Raw genomic sequence first — 21,061 nt, 5'->3', positions numbered from 1 at the left:
AGTGTTATCTCACTTATTTATTTACTACATGAATAGACTTGCAGATTACTGTGTGTAACACATAGGTTCTAAATTGTCTATTTGCTCTTGCTAATCATCAATTTACGATAATAGTGAAACTGAACTCAAAGGGCTTGCATATGGAGTTTTGTCCATCGATGTATGCCCAGATGACCAAGTTTCTATAGCAACTACTAGTATGTAGGACACTTGTGCAGAGGGGATCTAAAGCGAGACCTCTCTCACTTCCGGGTTGGATTTCGTTTATCCTGGACTTATTTATTGATTAATTCGATTTAACTATGACGCAGTATATAGTTTTCTGTCCTTTTTCTTGTGCAGAATCGGTTTCTAATTCTATATTTATCTGTAACATTTAGAATCTTTCTAATCTTGAAAACCCAAAGGATAAAATACATGAGCTAGGCCTACATATCCCAGAAGTCTTTGCGGTCTTTGGGGAACAAACCCTTTTTTTCACGTTCTTGAAATAATACAACTAAAGCAAATACAATTCAAATGGTTACACGTAACTCTGAATGTAAAATATGCAACGTAAAGGTTTAAAATGTTTCAAGTACCCACTCTCACAGCTTAAAAACGAGCCTGAAAAGATGGTTTCCCTAGCAACCCAGTCTGACGTCATTCGTCCCGGTGCGACCCTGCTGCTGTGTCTTTGATTGGAGGGAAACCCCGTGGATGAGCGGGAGAGATCATCAGCTGTGCGGCCGGGAGTCAGGAACAGCATCGTCTAAAGACATTCACAGGTCAGTAGAAACTTACTTATCGCTCATAATCAATGCTATTTTCGACGGGAAATCTTTGTAATGTCGTCTTGTGTTGAGGGAACCCTTTTAATTCCGCATGAATCGTTGCTACTGTGACCGTAAGAGAAAACCAGTGATGCGCCGCTGCTCAGTCATTGTTCGGCTCTTACTGAATGGGAAGCGATGCCGTACTTTATCTATTTCCTTTCCTGACTCTGTTTAGAATACAGCATTCGGTTTTACGCAATATTTACTACGGATGGAAGAACCTCAAATATAGTCTTGATGCTCAAAAAACCCTACATTTTGGTTCTGTGTTCCGGGAAATGGAAAAAAGGGCGTTCACTTTGAACCAAACTAAGCTAGGCTCCGTTCATTGTAGTTGATCTGATTCGGTGACACCATTACGGGGTTTTTTATCCGCCATCTTCAGATTTATTGAAACATTTGTTCGCATGTAATACAAAATAATAAAAAAAAGCTAATTAATGTAGTAGGCTGTTCTTTGACGATTTGAACCCCTCCCGTATACAGTGGTAGCTCAGTGGGCAGGTGTGTACGTGCGCGTGCATGCTCGTGTGACGTGAAACTGGGTGGCCAACATTCCTCAGAAGGGTGCAGGTGTCTGCGTGCTGGCAAATCTGACTCACTGGTCGTGGGATTTTAGAAATGCTGGCCTCATAGTCTTAGTAACATTACTACATTGTAGACGGCAGCTGGTAAGCAGTCATTTTCAAATTATGTTTTTTTTCTATGCGTGTGTGTATATATCATGAGAATAATAATTATTCGTTATATGTTATAGATTACGTCTATTTTGCCTCACCTGTATTATTGTCAATACTTTCTTGACAATAATACATACATTAAATTATGTAACATGTTTTCTCTCAAATGATTAGTTTTTTATAAAATTATTATATTGGTTCCCCGCAAAAATACACAAACACAGCTTGAAGACTGACATTTTGGCAGTTAGTAATCTTGTATTGCTTAATTTAATAAACGCATAATGTATTGATTTGAATGAAAAAAAGGCTTTGCAAGATAATTAAATAGGAAAGCTAGTACGTTGGTTGCAACCCACTACAGCACCCTCTATGGGTCACCTTGGGTAGTTGTGATGACAATTTTTTACTAAAACTACATTTCCACTATTGGGGGATCAATAAAGTTGATAATTTATCCTTAGAGTAGTCTGGAGAAACTATTTTGACTCAGGCCTGCTGTACAAGTATACCACTTTCTCCTGTTAGATTGCTTATGTCTTGCTTACCCAGTACATTTAGTCATCAGTGTAAATCAAGTCTGAGCCAGTCTGCGAGTGCCGATGAGCCAAGCTGGTCGAAATCCAAAAAACACAAAACTTGTGGACACACCCAAGATGCATTTAGTATTTAAAAAAAGAGAAAGTGAACCTCTGAGATTTCTGCATAAAATAAAGGGATGAATATCAAGTACCTAATGGGATTTTAGTGAAAATGAAAAAGAAATCTAATATTCTTGACTATTTATGGGTCTTCTTTTTTAAATTAAAATGTGTATTTACATGCATACCGAAAACCAGGTTTTTCTGAGAAATCTGGTTAGACAGGAAGCTGAGCAGGAAGGACGGAAGGACAAGGCGTTATCTATCTTCTATCACTCAGGTTAAATAATCTAAGAGAGAGGGGAGGGTCCTCTTCCCATCATCATACTGTTCCTCTCTTTCTCATCTGGATTCTGCCCTCCCCCAATGCGCTCTCCTCTGTCCTCCTAATCCAACTGCTCTTTTCTTTTGTCCCTCCTAACTCCCTCTCCCGTGTGCTTCCTTCCCTCAGCCCACACAGGAGCCATGGCAGAAAAGGAGGAGCAGGTACAGAAGGCCAAACTGGCCGAGCAGGCTGAGCGCTATGATGACATGGCTGCCATCATGAAGTGTGTTACAGAGCTAGGCGCGGAGCTCAGCAATGAAGAGCGCAACCTGCTCTCTGTTGCCTACAAGAACGTGGTGGGGGCCAGGAGGTCCTCCTGGAGGGTGATTTCCAGCATAGAGCAGAAGACAACCGACGACGAGAAGAAGCTAGCGTTGGCCAAGGAGTACAGGGAGAAGATTGAGAAGGAGCTGAAGGATATCTGCCTCGAAGTCCTGGTAAGAAACACAGAAGGAGGTTGGATGTTTATTTATTTCTGTTGAAGATTTTGGTTCAACTGTTTACAAGGGATGTTATCTTTTATGATTGCTTATAAAATTAAATATTTTCAAGTACCATTTAGTCATAATTTTTCAGTTTATCCTATCACATTGTTAAGGCCATTTAAACTTACTTACTACCAGAGGTTAAATGTAACAAAGTAGTCTGTCATTAATGCTTCTGTAGAGCTGCATGATAATCCCCACAAGTGTCCACTCACTTTTATTCATGGTCCTATGGAGTTGGTTATCAACCTATTTACTCAACCCAAAGGTTCTATGAGCATGTTAGAACATAAAAGGGATGGTGGACTCCAACGCATGTCCAGCCTGTGATATTTTACAAACTCGGAGAAAACTATTTTAAAAAATGATGAAATAGGCCTAGTTAAAAACATCATTGAGACTTTTTTGAGTGAAAAGAAGGGCCAATGCCAATAATGATGTTAAAACTGCAATTTTGTCGCTAACCGATGACAATGTTTGTTTATTTAACTTCTTTTGGTAAAATTCTCTCACACTGCCAACATTTTCCCTGACGTATTATCATGAAAACAGATCAGAGTTTGTCCAACAGGGGACTTCTTCCATCTGTTAAAAAAGCCTATTCTCTGAATCAGTAGTTCTGTGTACTTGATGCCAGCATTAAATTGAGGTGACTCAACAGATATGCATCTGCTACTGATATCAGTTCATGCCACATTATTTACTGATGTGCTGGTCCAATACAGATGTTATATTTATATATTATTGCAAGGGTTTGATGCTCCGTCTGTGTTATAGAATGATTGCATAAATATACTTTTAAGACGGAGTCCTTTTATCCATCTCTGAGCGCTCTCTCTCCTCATGATAATCTCACAGAGCTCTCTTATCCTCCCACAAAGATAAAACCCTGCTCTGTCAGTCACAACAAATGTTTAATACTCTGCAATAATCTCTTTAAACAAATATCAAGAATCAAATACTAATTTAATCAGACAAAATCTGCATTAACCTTAAAGGGGACATATGAAAAATCCACTTTGACAGTGTTTTTGAACATACTGTATATTATGGTAACCTGGGTGTCTACCGACCCACAAAATATGAACTAAACCAATCCAGTCCTTTTGTTTGTGGTCTGCATAAGTTTTACAAGACGGGGGAAAAATGCTCTGTTTCAAATTTGCTCTACTTGTGATGTCACAGTGGGAGTGTTAAAACCCCCCCCCCCCCCCCCCCCCCCAAAAAAAAAACCCTTCACTTACATCCTGCAGTTGCTATTTACAGTGTGTGTTGCACTTGTCACATTTCAACACATGTATTGGACATTCTCATTTGCAGGCGCTGCTGGACGATCATCTGATCAGTGGTGCGAAAATATCTGACAGCAAAGTCTTTTACCTGAAGATGAAGGGAGACTACTTCCGCTACCTGGCTGAGGTAGCCTGTGGCGACGAAAGGCAGGGTAAGTTAAGATAATCCTTTATTCATCTCGCAAGCGGAGAAATTTACAAGTTGAGCAGACCATAGATTTTGCAATGATGAATGGGTTACCACGGCAACAAGGACAGGTGTTTATGTAGTATCTTTGGAGACTGCGGCAAGCTTAACAGGCATATTTGATGAAAAATTCCTCCTAAATGGTAGATTTGTCAAAATACACTTCTCACAATAAGTTAGGGATAATGTTATTTACATGAGTGAATGAATAAGAACAGGATATTAGACCTCTGCTGCATTGTCCATGTCACACGGTTTTGTGCCTACTGCAGACAGTCAAAGCGGTGTCTTGTACTGAAGGTCCGCTACAGCCAGGTGGCGCTACTCGTCCGTTCAGTGACGTGTGTTCATGGCTGCTTGATGATGAACTGGGAATGACTTGACAATACAATCTTTTTATACCCCCAGAATGTTGAAATTAATGGCACATTGAAAAGGGTTTTCTTTTTGTATTTTTGGGTATTTGCCCCAGTATGTAAGGCTCCCTGTACACAGTGAGACCATGTCATGGAAAATAGAAAATGAGTTTATCACCTTAATACAATTGCCTCTCTATCCCAAAAAAGCACTGTAGTGAAACAAACACCTTATGTATGAAACCCACTGAGATCCTCACAATCCCCCTAACTTATTGTGAGTAGTGTATTTAAAATGACACTGAAATTAGTTCTTGTTAGTACTGCTCGAGCTGCAGTGATGAATTGTTGATTGTCATAGATAAATCATTTGAAAAGACCTGTTTCCTGATTTTAACCAATTTGATCGTAGATTTCTTGAATGTGAATGTTTGTGTCTTAACCCCCTGTGATAGTAATCTCATTGTCTTTGGTGTTGACTTTGTAGGATCTGTTTTTGCATCTTTTTGTTAAAAATGGTTGTGACTGTAAAAGCAGAATGTCCCAGTATCTTAACCTCTTGATCTGTCTATCTTATCTGTAGAAGTCATCAAGAGCTCACAAAAGGCCTACGATGATGCATTAAAAACTGCTGAACTTGATATGCCGCCTACACATCCCATCCGCCTCGGCCTCGCTCTTAACTTCTCTGTCTTCTACTATGAGATCGTCAACTCACCTGAGAAAGCCTGCGAACTGGCCAAAACGGTAACGCCCGTCCTTCTTCTCACATCACTCTTTACTGTCCTGATTTGGGTGAAAACTAGGACAGGAGGGTGGCGAGTGTATCACACGAGTTCTCTTTAAAGCAGACATTTATCCTGGTTCTTGTACCTGCTGCTGTCTGTGCGATCGTAACACATTTTTAGGAACGCTAGTATTGACGTGTTTCAAAATATTTAAAGACCTGTTAAAGAGTGTCTGGTAAAGGCATGTGTATTTACAAGATGACGAATCCGACTAAACTAGATATACACTCACTTGGTGTTGTGGCTTCCTCTCCAGTGATATAAGATGCTATAAAAAGTGTTGATATTAAATATGGTTTGTCCATTGACCATTTCTGCTGCTCAATGTGTGGTAGTATCATTTATATATTGGCTGCTTATTTTGTGTATTTTTTTTTCTGTTTTCTTTTCTCTGCCTGTCTATTTCAATCTATCTCGTTGGATAATTTATTTTTGGCACAGTTTTTTTATTTTTTTTATTTATTATTGTTTTTCTTATTGTTTTTTAACATTGACAGCTGTCTCTGTCTCCTCCAGGCTTTTGATGTGGCCATTAGTGAGCTGGACAACCTCAGCTCCGACTCCTACAAAGACAGCACCTTGATCATGCAGCTGCTCCGTGACAATCTGACGGTAAGTGTTTTATCTTTGACCGGGTCACGTTCCTCATGTCTGTTTCCTCTGTGGGGGTTGTGTTGGGTTCTTTTGTCTCATATAGAGGGGATTAAATACCTTGATTTGAAACAAATGTACATTATATCCCAATAATTTTCAAATGTTGAATATTTAAAGTGTAAATTTGGACTTAAAACATCATGACTTCTGCAATTTTCTGTGACTTCATTTCTTAATTGCCATGGTAAAGTTTTTAACCTTTAATGGGAAAAAAAAAGGCGTCCATAGATTTTCCGTAACTTGTCAAACCTTGGCTAAATATTTGACATGCAAAGTACGCTCTAAAATCCTGTTTTCTCTGTTTCTGTCACAGCTCTGGACGTCTGACACCCAGGGTGATGGCGAGGGTGAGCCAGAGGAAACGGAGCCGGTGGCTGAGAAGAACTGAACTTTGGGGGAAATTTTAAACCAGAAACACACATTTTTTACCTCTCACCAGCCTAAGTTGTGTGTGTGTGGATGTTTGCTCATACATGCACAGATATGTATGTTTACACTCCACTCACAATGTGTAAAGTACAGTATGTGTGTGCAGATACATAGAAGTGTGTGTTTGTTAATTGTATGAGCACCTCCACAAAAAAAAAAAAAGAATGGAATAGATATTTTTGTTTTGCTCATTACTCATTTTGTGAACCAATGGATGTTTATTTTAATTTTTGTCCATGGTCTAGTTAAAACAATATCCCTCCTTTAGATCCAAATCCGCACCATGCTCTATGACCTTATTCACTATAGCAAATTACTGCTGTTTCAGGAAAAAACACGTTAATTGACTGTAATTATGATAATTTATATGATGTTACTTGAACTCAAGATTTACAATCTTTTTTCTAAACTTTAGGTCTAATCTGACGATTGCAGTGATCACGTAGATTGCAGTTTCCCTTAGGTCTGTTATTATATTGCTTGTATCCATCCCACCCTGTCAGTGTCTAATTTAGCAGGTAGTATGTTTATGGATGGTACATGTCATGGCTCATCGGTATCAAATGTGCATTCAGGCTGAGGAAAGGTTTTCCGTGTGAATGGCCACTTGTGAAAACTGTGGTTTAAACTTTGGTTGAGAGGATTACATTCCATCATTCTGACATCTTTACACTCCCAGTGAAACATGTAGACTGTATCATTTCCTGCAATTTTCAGTAAGACAAGACAAGGTAAAGAGAGCCTGAGACAAAGAGAACAACTTCACAAACTGGCTTGATACTGTAACTTTTAATGTTTATCTTTTTTTCGGCAGTGCAGAGGATACTTTGGCCATATGCACTCGTATGTGGCTTTCTACTCTTTTTCTATTCAGGTGTTTTGTATTTTCTTTTTGTGTATTCTATTCCCTTTGACTCTTTATTTGACTCCTGGAATGTATGTGGTTCTCAGTAGTATGGTATGAGGGTTAGCTGTTCTTTGAAACTGGCTGGTTTTTTTCCTCTGTGTAGCATTTAGCTTGGACCAGGTGATTTACAGTAACATTAACCTTTCTTGAAAGGACATTGTGAGAAAATCCCTAACTAAAACAAATGCTAAATACATACTGATTATTAAAAGTAACATGGTAGAAAGCTACGTATTGACCATTTAGTAGTTACAAAGTAGTGCTGGTTTCTTGTTATTACAGTATCTTGGTTCTAAAAAGATGAGACGCAGGATTCAGAATTTGCAAGTTACACTCCGAGTACGTTATTTGGTTATGTGCTTTCATGTAAGTGGAATTAAAACATTAAAAAAATGGTGTGTTCTGTGCTACATCTGTTTGTTTCTTCCATGTACCGTATATGCACAATGACATGTTTACACTTTACCAAATATACATTATAATAGATGTTCTATTCTAAAAAGCTCTTCTAGGTGAATGTTCATCCTTAGGAGTGTACATTTGGCCATCTCGCCTTAAAAAAGCACATGTATAATTTAGAACTCACTTTTAGATCAAAGCTCAGTATTTAATTTAGTTTCCACCTAAGTTGAGAACTTTTGTAAACATTTTGTAGAAACTTAAGAATACACTAAATGTGCTCCAGTATTTTCTTTGGTTCCTGTTTTAATGAAGTACATTTTATTTATAATGCCCTTTTCATCAACAGATCTCAAAGTGCTACCGTACAGTTTTGAAGAAGGTATGCACTGAATAACATTTTGTGTAAACGTCTAGACTTATTGAAGCTGAACAGATGAACTTAAATATCACATTATTGGTAAAAGTACCTATTTTGCTCTATAGCAGGGAAATATCTAAACTCTAAAGTTAGAAGAAACACACCTTGAGAAAAGGCTGCAGAGTTAAGATTTTACATTAAAGCACTATTTCAGTGACAACGCTGCCCTCTGCAGATGGTTAAGTTTATGGGTCTGTGAGACTATCAGAAAATGGCCTACTAAAAAATGTTTAACTGATGAAAACCTAGAAATGATTTCTCTCACATTTCTTATCAAATATGTACTCAATACAAAGTCTCTTATGAGAGATGCCAAGGCGCACTAAAATCTCATACCTTTTGTTCTTTCATATCAAACCCTTACTAATCACAGCCCTTTTACTTTAAGCAAACAACTGCTTACCATGCAGTAGTGAGCCCAATGTTAGTTGATAAGTAATCATTGACATTTGTGATCAAGTCGGCTTGATCAAGACCCTGAAAAGACTAAGTAATTGAGTGAGTAATGTGGCTCTATCTTTTGCTTTGAGACATTTGCTGGTCATACCTGGGGCATGAACAGCCCATGAAAAATCCCAGTACTGTATTATTTCAAGCAGTAGGAGAGGTTATATGACATAGGGAAATCATTCCAAGACTTCACTGACGACATAAAAACTGTGATCAGGAGGAAGATCTATATTATCCATGAAGTACAAATAGATTAGTGTATTGTTGTCAATAAAAACAACAATTTGAGCCTTTAACAAAAAGGTTGTGCAGGATTTCATCAGCATGCGTACAGTAGTTGTCAACGCCCCATTGTTGAGTTTTTTTTTCCAACTGTACTAGAAGGTGATTGGTCAAATACTATGACGCGAACAACGGTATATATTAAACAACTTTCCAACGGTACCCTCCCCTCAACCCCGGCTGATCGTGCTGTGTGAGTGCGCGTGTGCTCCTGAGCTCGCTCGGCACACGTTCTTAAAAAAAAAAAAAAAAATACAAAAAAAAATTCAAAACATAAAATACCAAAAAATCTTTTTTTTCTTTAAGTAACAAGTCGATGAAGCTGGAGTAGGAATTCGAGGACTGTGGACGGTAACGTACAAGAAAGTGCAGCAAAAAAAAAAAAACCGTTAGGCAATATATCGCAGGAGGAGAAAAAAAAAATCAGCCGACGTGTTACTGGTGTCCGAAGTGAAGCCAAGCAACGCACAGATTTGATTTTAACATCTGTATTTAATTTAAACGTCTGTTTTAAAGCCAAAACGTGTGTCATTTGAATACATTAATTCTAGGGGTTATTACTTGAGCACTGCAACTGACAGGACGACGGTTGCTACGTTATCCATCAGCATTCTGACCTAACTGAAGCGACGTTACAAACCTTAACGGTAGCAAACATTTCGTCCTGTGGCCCGTCAACTTTTTTTTTGCGGTTGATAAATTCAAGCTTTGTCCGAGTATTTGCTAGCCACGACAGCCAACGAAAATGAACCCCAGTGCTCCCAGTTACCCCATGGCCTCCCTTTACGTCGGGGATCTGCATCAAGATGTGACCGAGGCCATGCTTTACGAGAAATTCAGCCCAGCCGGAGCTATCCTGTCGATACGAGTCTGCAGAGACATGATCACCCGGCGCTCTCTTGGATACGCCTATGTCAACTTTCAACAGCCAGCGGACGGTAGGCGTTTGTTTGTTTTTTAAATAAAAAATTCTGAGTAATGCGAGTTATAAAGTCATGTGTGGGTTTTAAATGACAGTTATGAGCAAGCGAGAGCACTCTTCCACGTGACTGCGGCCGACATATTACTGGTAAGGTCTCCTCAGTTGAACCAACGTGCAGTGGCGTAGCAGAAAACACCACGTCCTCGCGCCCAGCCCAGCCCAGCCCAGCCCACCACGGCCCACCACCCCGCTACTAGTCTAACAGTGGACTGCCAGCTAACACTTTTTTTTAATCTGTTTTCTGTTAGGACAACACCCACACTACCCAGAGATGCCAGACATAACATTTGAACAACTGTCTGTGAGCTAAAACCGTTTTATCGGTATATGAATATTTCCTGTAAGGAAACGGTCTATAATATTGATTCATCAAATGTTTAAAAAATTAAGTCTTATCCTGCTTTTGTAGAGTCAGAACAACTCGCCCCTTAGTATAGTCTGGATTCTAATGATAAAAGATAAGGAGGTCTGTGGTTTTCTTGTTGTTGTTGAGGTATTTTTGCACTAGTTGGGTGGGCTCATGTCTACCCTGGTAAATGTATGTTTTTTTCCCAGTACCATTTATCTTAGGGTTAGGTTATGTTATATATATACATATGTGTGTGTGTACATGTACAGTTGTATATTCAAGGGATTCGAAGTTAGTATAATCAGACATAACGTTAACAAAACCATGCACATTTGCCTCTGTTTTTTCCCCCTGTGCATTATCAATGGATATCAGTTCAAGACTACATTTCTTCAATTATATCAAATATTTCAAACATTGAAAAAGGTTTTTGTTTTTTTAACCTGCATGAAAGCATTAACTGCAATCTTCCATTAAAGTCATTACCCTCACTGCATTTTTTTTCCTTCTGTTTGAGCATGTTGAAAGATAGCAGCTTTGTCAAATTCAGTGCTCCCTCCTATGATAGGCTGCACTGGCCAAAATGGCTGCAACAATGACTCTGTAGTTCATGGGCCCCATTTGTCTTTACCTTGGATGTTGGGGATAAATATGTACTACAAACACAATCATTAGAAATAGATAAACGGGTACATTTTGCACGCTTTTATGGCCAACTGATCTCTGACCTTGTTGACACTGAGTATACCGTCTTCTCCTTTGAATATATGGCTCAGGGAGAAACTTAAAGTTCCTGGCTTCCTTACCTCCCAGCCCCTCAGCTATAGATACTCCCTCCCAGTTTGACAACCTCACCCGTAACAGTGCTGCAGAATTTGAAAATCTAATTTCTTTAATAACTCCGCTCCTGTTGTGTGTGCTGTTTCTCCCTACAGCCGAGCGAGCGCTGGACACCATGAACTTTGATGTGATCAAGGGGCGGCCTGTGCGCATCATGTGGTCGCAGCGTGATCCATCACTGAGGAAAAGTGGAGTGGGAAACATCTTTATCAAGAATCTTGACAAGTCCATTGACAACAAGGCTCTGTATGACACCTTCTCTGCTTTTGGAAACATCCTGTCCTGTAAGGTAAAAGACTAGTAGTAGCTAAGCTGATGCCACCTTGTAGTGATTTGCCTTTAGCTGATGGTTAACCCACTGTTGTTGGAGTCATATAGCATTGTGAGAGGTATAGTTTGCCCAAGTGTGTTGCACAACTAACTACCAAATAATTAATGGTTAGAAATCATCACGAGATTAAATAAATTGAGTTTAGAAGAAGCATTTCTGAACTTTGCTTACTTCCTAAAGTGAGATAGGTCGCAACATAAAGTAAGTTCAGAAGAGGACACACATCATAGGAGTGCTCTTAACAGACGTTGTGTGTGTTAGTTAGTGTGTGTGGCCTTACAAGAGCATGTGTTTTCCCTCTCAAAGGTGGTCTGTGATGAAAATGGCTCAAAAGGCTACGGCTTTGTGCATTTTGAGACTCAGGAGGCCGCTGAACGAGCCATTGAGAAAATGAATGGCATGCTTCTCAATGACAGAAAAGTGTAAGTGAATGTTTGCTTTGCATACTAATGTGTGAAATTAGTAATTTTGCACTTGGTCTGATCGTAGTTTTTTCAACGATGCTCGAGCATTTTGAAACGTTTTACTAATTAAGTGAAATTGCTGGTTAAAGGAGAAGGCCATGCCAGTGTCTAATATAAAACTATTAAATGTCAATTTAGATTTGTTGGTCGCTTCAAATCGCGCAAAGAGCGTGAGGCTGAGCTGGGTGCCCGCGCCAAGGAGTTCACAAATGTCTATGTTAAAAACTTTGGAGAGGACATGGATGATGAAAAGCTGAGGGAAATCTTCAATAAATATGGTCAGTCAGTACCTGGTCCGCCTACTTAAACAGCTTTACAGTTAAATATGGGACAAAATGTCACATAAGGTTATCTCTCTGCTGCCTAGGACACGCCATGAGTATTCGCGTAATGACGGACGACAATGGGAAGTCTAGAGGCTTTGGGTTTGTCAGCTTTGAGAGGCACGAGGATGCCCAGAAGGTGAGCCTTTAATCAACACTTTTCTTGGGACTTTTTCTCAACATGCACCATTTCAGAAGCTCAAATAGTTTTCTGTTTTTTTTTTTTGCTTGTTTGTTTGTTTTTTGCGACAGGCAGTGGACGAGATGAACGGGAAGGAGATGAACGGCAAGCTGATCTACGTTGGCCGAGCCCAGAAGAAGGTGGAGCGACAGACGGAACTCAAGCGCAAGTTTGAGCAAATGAAACAAGACCGCATGACTCGCTACCAGGTCCTTTTTCTTTTCGTGCTGCAAATTCAAAGAATATGCCACAGTTTCTTAGCCTTTGCCACGTCGTCTTGACAAGCATATTGAACAACTGCAGCGTTGTCAAATTCGGTGCCCCCTTATTGGTGGGTTGCACTGGCCCAAAATAGCTGCAACAGTGTCTGTAGTTCATGGGCCCCACATTTCCTCACTGTGGATTGAGGGGATAAATATGTACTACAAACAAACAACACAGCCATAACAATAATGATAACATGGAGGTTTTTGACATTGGTGTGATTTTCCCTGCCTAGAATATAGTGACACACATAAATCAACACCATTTATTATTATTTTTTTTTCAGGGTGTCAACTTGTACGTGAAGAACCTTGACGATGGAATTGATGATGAACGCCTTAGAAAGGAGTTCACGCCATTCGGCACCATTACAAGTGCCAAGGTAAGACTGTAATCGATTTCTCTGATTTCCATTATTTTTTCCTAAACTGTGTTTAGTCCAGTTTTATTGATTAGTTTGACATCTTGCTTCCAGGTCATGATGGAGGGTGGGCGCAGCAAAGGATTCGGCTTTGTCTGCTTCTCGTCCCCAGAGGAAGCCACTAAAGCGGTGACAGAAATGAATGGGCGCATTGTAGCCACCAAGCCGCTGTATGTTGCCCTGGCCCAGCGCAAAGAGGAGCGACAAGCCCACCTGACCAACCAGTACATGCAGCGCATGGCCAGTGTGCGTGCAGTGCCGAACCCAGTCATCAACCCCTACCAGCCGGCCCCACCTTCCGGATACTTCATGGCAGCCATACCTCAGGCCCAGAACCGTGCCGCTTACTACCCAGCTGCTGGGCAAATTGCCCAGATCCGCCCAAGCCCACGCTGGGCCTCAGGTGTCCGGCCTCAACGTGAGTATCTCGCACATTTTACTCCATCAATGTGTGCATTTACTGTTTTTAGAGACGCATTCAAACAAGGTCGGCCAATGCAGTTTATTTGCTTGTGTATAAAGACTCTGTGTTTTTGTGTAGACTTCCAGAACATGCCAGGGACCATGCGTCCCTCAGCACCCCGTCCTCAGACCTATGGGGCCATGAGACCTGCCTCCCAGATGCCCCGCATGATGTCCAATCAGCGTGTCGGTCAGTGTCTCTGTATAACTGAAGAGTAACACAGTTCTCCTCTGTAACTGCTGCTTGTGTCTTTGTGTTGATGTTCCTGTCCCTGTTATGCCTTCTTGTGAAGCAGCTCAGACGATGGGTCCCCGACCAGCTACTGCAGCTGCTGCAGCGGCCCCCCCTGTGCGTGGAGTCCCTCAGTACAAGTACTCTGCAGGTGTCCGCAACCCAACCCAGCACATGACAACCCCGCCACAAGTCAACATGCAGCAGGTAGGAATCCATGTTTGTCTGCTCACCTAGACCTTTTTGTGCCCTTCTTATGACTTCTAATGTCCTTTTTGTTTTCTTTTTTCAGCCGGCTGTTCATGTGCAGGGACAGGAGCCTCTGACTGCCTCCATGCTTGCTGCTGCTCTACCACAGGAACAGAAGCAGATGCTGGGTAAGTGTCAGCAACAGATGTTGTACCCAGTCTATACATTAACATTTGTTAACACTTTTCCCGCCAGAGAATTCTAGAATGGTTACCAGCCAGTGCCAGCGTCTTTCACCATATTCCGCAATCTTTCAAGGTCCACAGAATATTTTGTTCTTTGAATGTGTAAATGGTCAATACATCTACAGAAAGATTAGAGCTTCTGTTTTTTATATACAATAATACTAATAATAATACATTTTTTTCTTTTTTTTATCAGCACTTGAATATCAGCTATTTAAAAAAGCAAACAAAAAAAACAAAAAACATTCTGGACAAAAAGTTGAGAAGACAGCACTTTTGTAAAAGACACTTATTTCAAGCAAACATTGATTTGAGGTTTACATTTTGGGTTTTTTTCACTTTCATTTGGTAAATGCAATTACATTTTACAAAAAAATAAGTGAAATAACAGAAAAAAAAGACATTAAAATTATACATTTCGTGTGAATAGTAGTGTAGCGCCACAAAATTTACAATTGTCAGACAACTAACTAACTTTACAAATTTACGCTTTGTTCTTCAGTTATACATTCAGAAACCCTTTTTTAACAAACACTTAAATATTAGTTATTTTCAACAATAACAACACATTTTATTGAAAGAAAAACCATGAGAAAACTGCATCATCGAGGTCACCAGATACATGGCTTTGATAAATAGTTTGTGTACAAAATGAGAGACAAATAATTTCTATTTCATCTTCTTTCCTTTCTCACTTTAGATATTTAGCAGAAGCTACCATCGTGCCATCTAATTACCATACGATCTAAGTAACATGCTATCAAACTAAATAAAACACTTAAGCCATCATATATTACCTGTTGCACCTCACATAGGTCTGAATTAAGGAGACCATTCGGATCCTGAATCCCTCCACTCCATGTCTGAAGAATGACAGTCTGAAGTATTTACAATGTTGACAGGCGACTGGATGTCCCTCATCAACTGCTGGCACTTTTGTGCAGATCAAATGTTTCTACCTCATATCTATCGATGGAATGTGTAGTTTTAGACGCGCGTCAACTTCTTGAACATTGTATCCGCTGTCTCTCTGCTTTCCTACGGGTCCTCCTCACTTTTTTTGGGCCTGTACCATTTCACAATTTTACGTCCGAGCGCCCCCTATCGTATTTCAGTGAAAATACCAAATGACGGAAAATCTCGTCTATGGCGGGGAATGAGTTAAGTAGGCAACATTTTGCTCCTCTTTATGCCGTGTTAAATGGGACTATTTGTATTGTATTGTCAGAGTAAGTTGTGTTTTTGGGATGGTATTTACATTGTGGCTATGTGTCTCCTGTAGGTGAGCGTTTGTTCCCACTGATCCAGAATATGCACCCCAGCCTGGCAGGAAAGATCACCGGCATGCTACTGGAGATTGACAACTCGGAGCTGCTCCACATGCTGGAGTCGCCAGAGTCTCTCCGTTCCAAGGTTAGCACTTTATTGCATCTTTAGTGACAACTTCCCTTTTTTATTTTTCAATGAAGAATTCAAGGGATATTTTTGGTGCAGAGTTCTTATTTGGGATGGGCGATTTGGCTGAAAAATAAAATCTCAACCACAAAGTATACAAGGGGGTTGATGTGAACTACGGGTTTTTCATTGATGAAAATCTTTTTTTTTTTTTTTTTTTTTTTACATTAACTTGATTTATTGATAAACTTAACCCCTACCGCCCAGCCTTAATATTCTTCTTATTATAAGTCTTTTAAAATATGTCAACAGTGAAAACATCTTCACTAGTTTGCGGTTCTGTAGAGTGGTGGCATCAGAAGATACAACCATGATGATTAAACACTTTTCTTTAGGTGGATGAGGCTGTGGCTGTCCTTCAGGCCCACCAGGCCAAGGAGGCCGCTCAGAAGACTGTGACAAATTCTACTGGTGTCCCAAGTGTTTGAATCCAAGGTACAAATTGTTATTTGAAGCTACTTTATAAGCTGCTGGTTGTTGTTTTGGTTGAAGGGGAAGACAAGTTTAATTACATTTCTTTGCATATAATATTTTAATGTAGATGACAAGAGGTCAAATCACTGATTTTGTGTTTTTATTTATTCACAGGAGTGGTGAACCTTGAGAGACTAGATTCACCAACGGACAAAAGAATTAACAGTGAAAAAGTGAAAAATGCCTAAAACAAAGTAAAAAGTATTCAAATAATATAATAAAAAAAGAATGGAAACAAGTCTCTAGTCAGGCCTAAAATGAACAGAAACATCAGGCCTGATTTGTTGAGTTAAAAGAAAAATACAAAAAAAAATTGAAAAAAGTTACAATAGAAAATAATCAATATATGAAGGGTGTTAAAGGAGAATTCTGTGAAAAATAAGACTGACAGCATTCCTTTCTTTAATTTTATTCTTTTTAATGTTTGAATGTTTGGGCTGTAGAGGCCTGTTGTGGAATTTACCTTGACCTTGCTTGCTTGAATAAAAATTTTAAAATAGTTTTTTTTTGTCTGTGTGAAGTTTGAAAAAAAGCTGGTAGTTCAGAGGGAGAGGGGACTTGTCCAGGATGGCTGTGATTTTGTCCCTCATCCTCCTCTCAGTCACCATCTCCAAGCTGTCCAGTTCCAGGCCAACAACAGAGCAGGCCTTCCTCACCAGCTCATTGAGCCTATTGACCTCACGACTTTCTAAATATAACAAACGAGGAACTTCATGCCTCATCAGTTGTGGCAGTCCTCCCCATCCAAAATACTTGTGATTTCCAAATATTTTAACAATATTAAAACCTTTTCCTAAATGAAAATTGTTAAAAGAGGAAATGTTTAATGTATTACTCTTGATTAAGGCCATTTATGTGTTAAAGTCTGAAAAGTGACGATGTGAAAACTCTCTCTCTCTCTCTCTCTCTCTCTTTCTCAACTAAGAGTGTATATACATCTCCTCCTCCTCTTCTGGAAGGTTTGCCATGCTCAATGCTAATGTGTCTCATCGAAGAAACAAGGTGATAAGCTTCTCTGAACTGCCCTGCCACTGGATAACATACAGCAGGGCCTGTGTCCAGATAGAGCTCCTTCCCTGGTGTTGTATTTGAAAGATGATTTTTATTGGTAGTTCACTTTGGGATATTTTAAATGTTTGATAACATCTGCCTTTTATAGTGACCATCAGCCTATTGGTGTTACATTTATATGGGTGTGCTCCCCCCCTCCACACACACTTGTTTAAAAAATGATCACCTGTAGAGGAACTCTGGTTGAAACGTGATTTGGATGGATTTTGGGGCATTTGACCAAGTGTGCGAGCATTTGTTTCTAATTACCTAAATGAAAATATTTCACAATCACAATGTTACTCCTGATCGTGCACACAGAAACATGAATGAAACAGACTCTGAAACTGTGTTTCAAGTTTTAATTGTGCTTGTGTGCCGGGAATGACGAAGCCAAAGCTAACAATTACTGAAACACATTTTAGGCTGTAGATCTTCTGCCTGTACTTTGAGGCCAGCCATCAAATGCTAGTAGCCCTGAGAAGATGGTGGAGTGGAAGAACTACTGCATCTCTTTGTGAGAACATCAGGTTTAGTTTCCAATGGCCTGGGTCTGATCCATGACCTTCTTGAAGATGGCCTCCACCTGAGCCTGGAAGTTTTCAAGCAGGGGCTGGACCTGGGTCTGCACGTTGGTGGCCAGGGGCTTGATCTGCTCCTCCACAGTGGCGCTGTAGGTCTTCAGTTGTTCCTGGATTTGAGTAGCCAGAGGCTCCAGCTGAGTCTTGAAGGTCCTGTGGTGTAGGACAAGATAAGACATATATATGAGATCCTTTGAAGTTGTTGTTACTATTATATTATTATCTAAAAGACGTGTGGTCTTTTCCAATTTACTTCACATTTCTTAATTCTAGTCATTTCCATGTAAAAGTCCTGCATTTTACATGTTACCTTGGTTATTAAATTATGAACAGAATTAACTTAAAGGATCAAATTAGAAGAAAGGTGATTGTATGAGTTACTATTTTAACATTAAGCTCAGGTTAAAAAATAAATCATACTGCTTTCGTATAACAAGTCCAAGTTTCAATTCTTTAGTAGTTTTTCAAATAAGGACAAGGTCCAAACTGTTCATCTGCTGCCAGTAGATTTGAATCATTCTGAACATGAGTCATGACTGAAAGCCTTGAGTTTACGCATGGAGGGGGAGGATGCTCTCTGTACTCACTGAGCCTTGTTTGCCAGGTCCTGGTTGTTGATCATCTCAGTCAGGTCAGTTGTTATTTTGGTTTTCATCTCCTCAAAGTACTGGCTGAGCCTCTCAAGATCTGTGGCATCTTGAGCAAAGCTTCCTATGGGTTTCCAAAAGCAGCAAAAGATCACATTTTCAACATGAAAGAAAAAGAATACTTCCACTCTGATTTTAAAGTACATGTGTCGTGTTCATACCCTGTGCCAGAGCAATCAGGGCGACGGCTGCAATGAGGGCGAATTTCATGGCTGCTGAGTGGACAGGACCTACAAAAACAAAAAAGAGATATATTATTTTGAATTCAAATATTCTCAAACAAATCAGAACATTATTTTTTCTGCACCACATCTTGCATTTTAAAGATGTTTATTTAAAGTTGTTTGTCAGTATCCTGTTGCTCAATCAGATGAATGACTCGCTGATAAAAGTTCTTCTAGGAATCCCTGACAGCTTTTATAGATAACATGGAGATAAATATTTCTTAGTGGCTGTGTGTTTGTGTCTGTTCTAACCCCATGTTAAACTTACATAACTTCTCGCTAGGAAGAAGCTAATACATACAAAAAAACGTTTTTAACCAGTTATTATATCAAGATGTATTTGTTCCACCAAAACATCTTGTTGAGGATTGAAAACATATTGTTTAATATTGATATTAATATATAAGAATGAAAAACTGACTGCTTTGTGAAAAGACATAACATGTAGCCCATCTCCTAAAAGCAAGTTGCCAATAGATATTTTTAGCTGTTTTATGAAATGCAGACCAAACTTGTAATGATTTAAACATTTGCAAGTTTATTTTTCAACTTGTCTATTTCCTTTTGTTTTTGTGAAAGCTGAGACAACACTTCTTATCACCATGTTTCAAAATAAGTTAGCACTTAAGTGTTATCTATTAGTGCAATTCTTCACTCAGATGGAGGGAGAATGAATCTACATTAAAGTTCACACAGGTGTCAACGTTAAGTTCAAATATCAACTTTTAAATTGCATGAGGCAGTTTTGTATTACCTTAACCTCAAAAATGCTTTGAGTTATGGTGCACAGTAATACAAAGTACCTGTTTTTGTACATCCTGTATTAGTGTTGCTGCTTTCAGTCCATCTCTTTTGTATTCTAGCGTCTTTTATATTCTCGTGTCACAAGTATAACATTTAAAACTGAAATGTTAGTTTGAGTTCAAACAACACCTTGAAGGTAAAAAATCTAAACTCTGGTAAGATTTACAATTCTTTCATTCAGGAAGAATTTGTGAAATTCTCTCAGTGCGTTCAGTGCAATTTAGCCTTTAAGCAAATAGGATAAGCAAAGTCACACTTACCTGTACGGCAGGAGAATTTGGACCGGATGGTGCCTTTCCGAAGGACTGTTGGGCCTCTTATAGTCCTCTGTGGTGATGCAGCCCACCTGAGATGTGAACCTGATTGGACAAGATAAAGACAGAAAACATTATTGGATGTTTTTTTGCCAGTAGGTGACTCACTGTCCTGACCCTTGCTGCTCTATGTTCCACCTGGGCAAACTCAACCAAAGTCCAACAATCCTACTGCTGACTGTCCAGCAACAGTGTGCATCTTATCTTATTGATTAAATAAAACACTTAATCATTGGTAACAACATCATCACCTTGATGACAGTGAGCTTATGTGTGAATGCTTAATCAGCTTCAACAGATATGACGAAAAACAAGATAACTGGCAGAAGGCCTTGTATTCTTCTGTTTCTTTTATTATACTGTGATTGCAAAGCACTTTGTAGACTGAAAAATAAAGCACAAATAAAATGAAGTTAATCCTAAAGTAACAGTTTTATTTATGTGGTACCTCGAGCTCTAATTAAACCATTGATGTAACGTCTTTAACTTAAATATGCTGATGCTATTAAATCAGCCTCAAAATGTTAGCACTTTACAGAGCAGATACAGGTCTACATTTTCTTTTTTTTCTTTTTTTTTTAGCACTGGTGAGCTCTGTGGATTGATTAACTCACTTTATCTGTGCTACTTTAACTATAAATTGTTTGTTTGTATGAAGGTCAATTTAAAGGAAAGACAAAAGGACTGTGTCATTGCAGGAAACAGCTATCAGCATAACAGTGATTCTGTGTCTCTTTTCTTCTGTCTTTGGTTCCACACTGAAATAATAGAATTGTTATAAAATCTTGAATTATATATATTTTTTCTAAATTAATTATTTAATCAGGAAAGCTCAGAGTGTCTCTAGAGGGTCAGCAGAAGAACAAAAAGTTCCAGACATAAAACACAAACGTCCTGAGTCACAGAGCAGAACACCTTCAATCTACTTTTCTTTTAAACTTATTTAAAGAAATCCACCAGGATTTGTTTGAAATGTCTTAAAGATGGATCAGAGCTCAACATGCTCTAGCAACACATGTACTACGAAGATTAACTTTATTTACAAATTAGACCAAAGTCTTCAGATATAGTCAAATGTTTTTGTTGGTCCTGTGACTATGAGTTTAGCATAGTCATCA

The 21,061-nt window shown here is 39.2% G+C and overlaps 3 protein-coding genes across 4 annotated transcripts; 2 read left to right on the top strand and 1 right to left on the bottom strand.

The window, feature by feature from the left end:
• The first annotated feature begins 662 nt into the window (after window positions 1–662).
• On the top strand, window positions 663–7,969 carry LOC306839609 (14-3-3 protein beta/alpha-B-like). The gene is made up of 6 exons (XM_079368397.1): window positions 663–767; window positions 2,588–2,898; window positions 4,267–4,390; window positions 5,365–5,528; window positions 6,086–6,181; window positions 6,537–7,969. Exons 2-6 carry the CDS (start codon window positions 2,602–2,604, stop codon window positions 6,609–6,611), a joined length of 756 nt encoding a protein of 251 aa, XP_079224523.1. The 5' UTR covers window positions 663–767; window positions 2,588–2,601; the 3' UTR covers window positions 6,612–7,969.
• Window positions 7,970–9,269: 1,300 nt separating this feature from the next.
• Window positions 9,270–16,823, top strand: LOC306839432 (polyadenylate-binding protein 1A-like). 2 transcript variants are annotated; one of them, XM_079368156.1, is made up of 14 exons: window positions 9,270–10,049; window positions 11,378–11,571; window positions 11,920–12,035; window positions 12,216–12,355; window positions 12,445–12,539; window positions 12,653–12,790; window positions 13,132–13,227; window positions 13,321–13,684; window positions 13,808–13,918; window positions 14,025–14,167; window positions 14,253–14,337; window positions 15,677–15,807; window positions 16,185–16,284; window positions 16,438–16,823. In XM_079368156.1, exons 1-13 carry the CDS (start codon window positions 9,857–9,859, stop codon window positions 16,275–16,277), a joined length of 1,899 nt encoding a protein of 632 aa, XP_079224282.1. In that variant the 5' UTR covers window positions 9,270–9,856; the 3' UTR covers window positions 16,278–16,284; window positions 16,438–16,823. The 2 variants fall into 2 exon arrangements, with proteins under 2 accessions (XP_079224282.1, XP_079224281.1); XM_079368155.1 differs by having other exon boundaries at window positions 14,022–14,167.
• Window positions 16,824–17,720: 897 nt separating this feature from the next.
• On the bottom strand, window positions 17,721–19,976 carry LOC306839435 (type-4 ice-structuring protein-like). The gene is made up of 4 exons (XM_079368159.1): window positions 19,890–19,976; window positions 18,763–18,831; window positions 18,542–18,665; window positions 17,721–18,107 (listed from the first exon to the last, which is right to left on the bottom strand). Exons 2-4 carry the CDS (start codon window positions 18,809–18,811, stop codon window positions 17,906–17,908), a joined length of 375 nt encoding a protein of 124 aa, XP_079224285.1. The 5' UTR covers window positions 18,812–18,831; window positions 19,890–19,976; the 3' UTR covers window positions 17,721–17,905.
• Between the last annotated feature and the right edge of the window lie 1,085 nt (window positions 19,977–21,061).

The sequence above is a fragment of the Symphodus melops genome (genome assembly GCF_947650265.1).
Source record: "Symphodus melops genome assembly, chromosome: 18".
Lineage (NCBI taxonomy): Eukaryota > Metazoa > Chordata > Actinopteri > Labriformes > Labridae > Symphodus > Symphodus melops.
This window is presented reverse-complemented; position numbering and strand designations above follow the sequence as displayed.

What these genes read in the sequence shown, in the direction of transcription:
- LOC306839609 (XM_079368397.1), top strand. Translation starts at nt 2,602, where the DNA reads ATGGCAGAAAAGGAGGAGCAGGTACAGAAGGCCAAACTGGCCGAGCAG. An exon ending in ATATCTGCCTCGAAGTCCTG is followed by an intron (nt 2,899 to 4,266) that starts GTAAGAAACACA and finishes TCTCATTTGCAG; the next exon opens with GCGCTGCTGGACGATCATCT. An exon ending in CTGTGGCGACGAAAGGCAGG is followed by an intron (nt 4,391 to 5,364) that starts GTAAGTTAAGAT and finishes TCTTATCTGTAG; the next exon opens with AAGTCATCAAGAGCTCACAA.
- LOC306839432 (XM_079368155.1), top strand. Translation starts at nt 9,857, where the DNA reads ATGAACCCCAGTGCTCCCAGTTACCCCATGGCCTCCCTTTACGTCGGG. An exon ending in GGCACGAGGATGCCCAGAAG is followed by an intron (nt 12,540 to 12,652) that starts GTGAGCCTTTAA and finishes TTTTTGCGACAG; the next exon opens with GCAGTGGACGAGATGAACGG. An exon ending in ACCGCATGACTCGCTACCAG is followed by an intron (nt 12,791 to 13,131) that starts GTCCTTTTTCTT and finishes TTTTTTTTTCAG; the next exon opens with GGTGTCAACTTGTACGTGAA.
- LOC306839435 (XM_079368159.1), bottom strand. Translation starts at nt 18,811, where the DNA reads ATGAAATTCGCCCTCATTGCAGCCGTCGCCCTGATTGCTCTGGCACAG. An exon ending in CCTGATTGCTCTGGCACAGG is followed by an intron (nt 18,666 to 18,762) that starts GTATGAACACGA and finishes GGAAACCCATAG; the next exon opens with GAAGCTTTGCTCAAGATGCC. An exon ending in GACCTGGCAAACAAGGCTCA is followed by an intron (nt 18,108 to 18,541) that starts GTGAGTACAGAG and finishes CCTACACCACAG; the next exon opens with GACCTTCAAGACTCAGCTGG.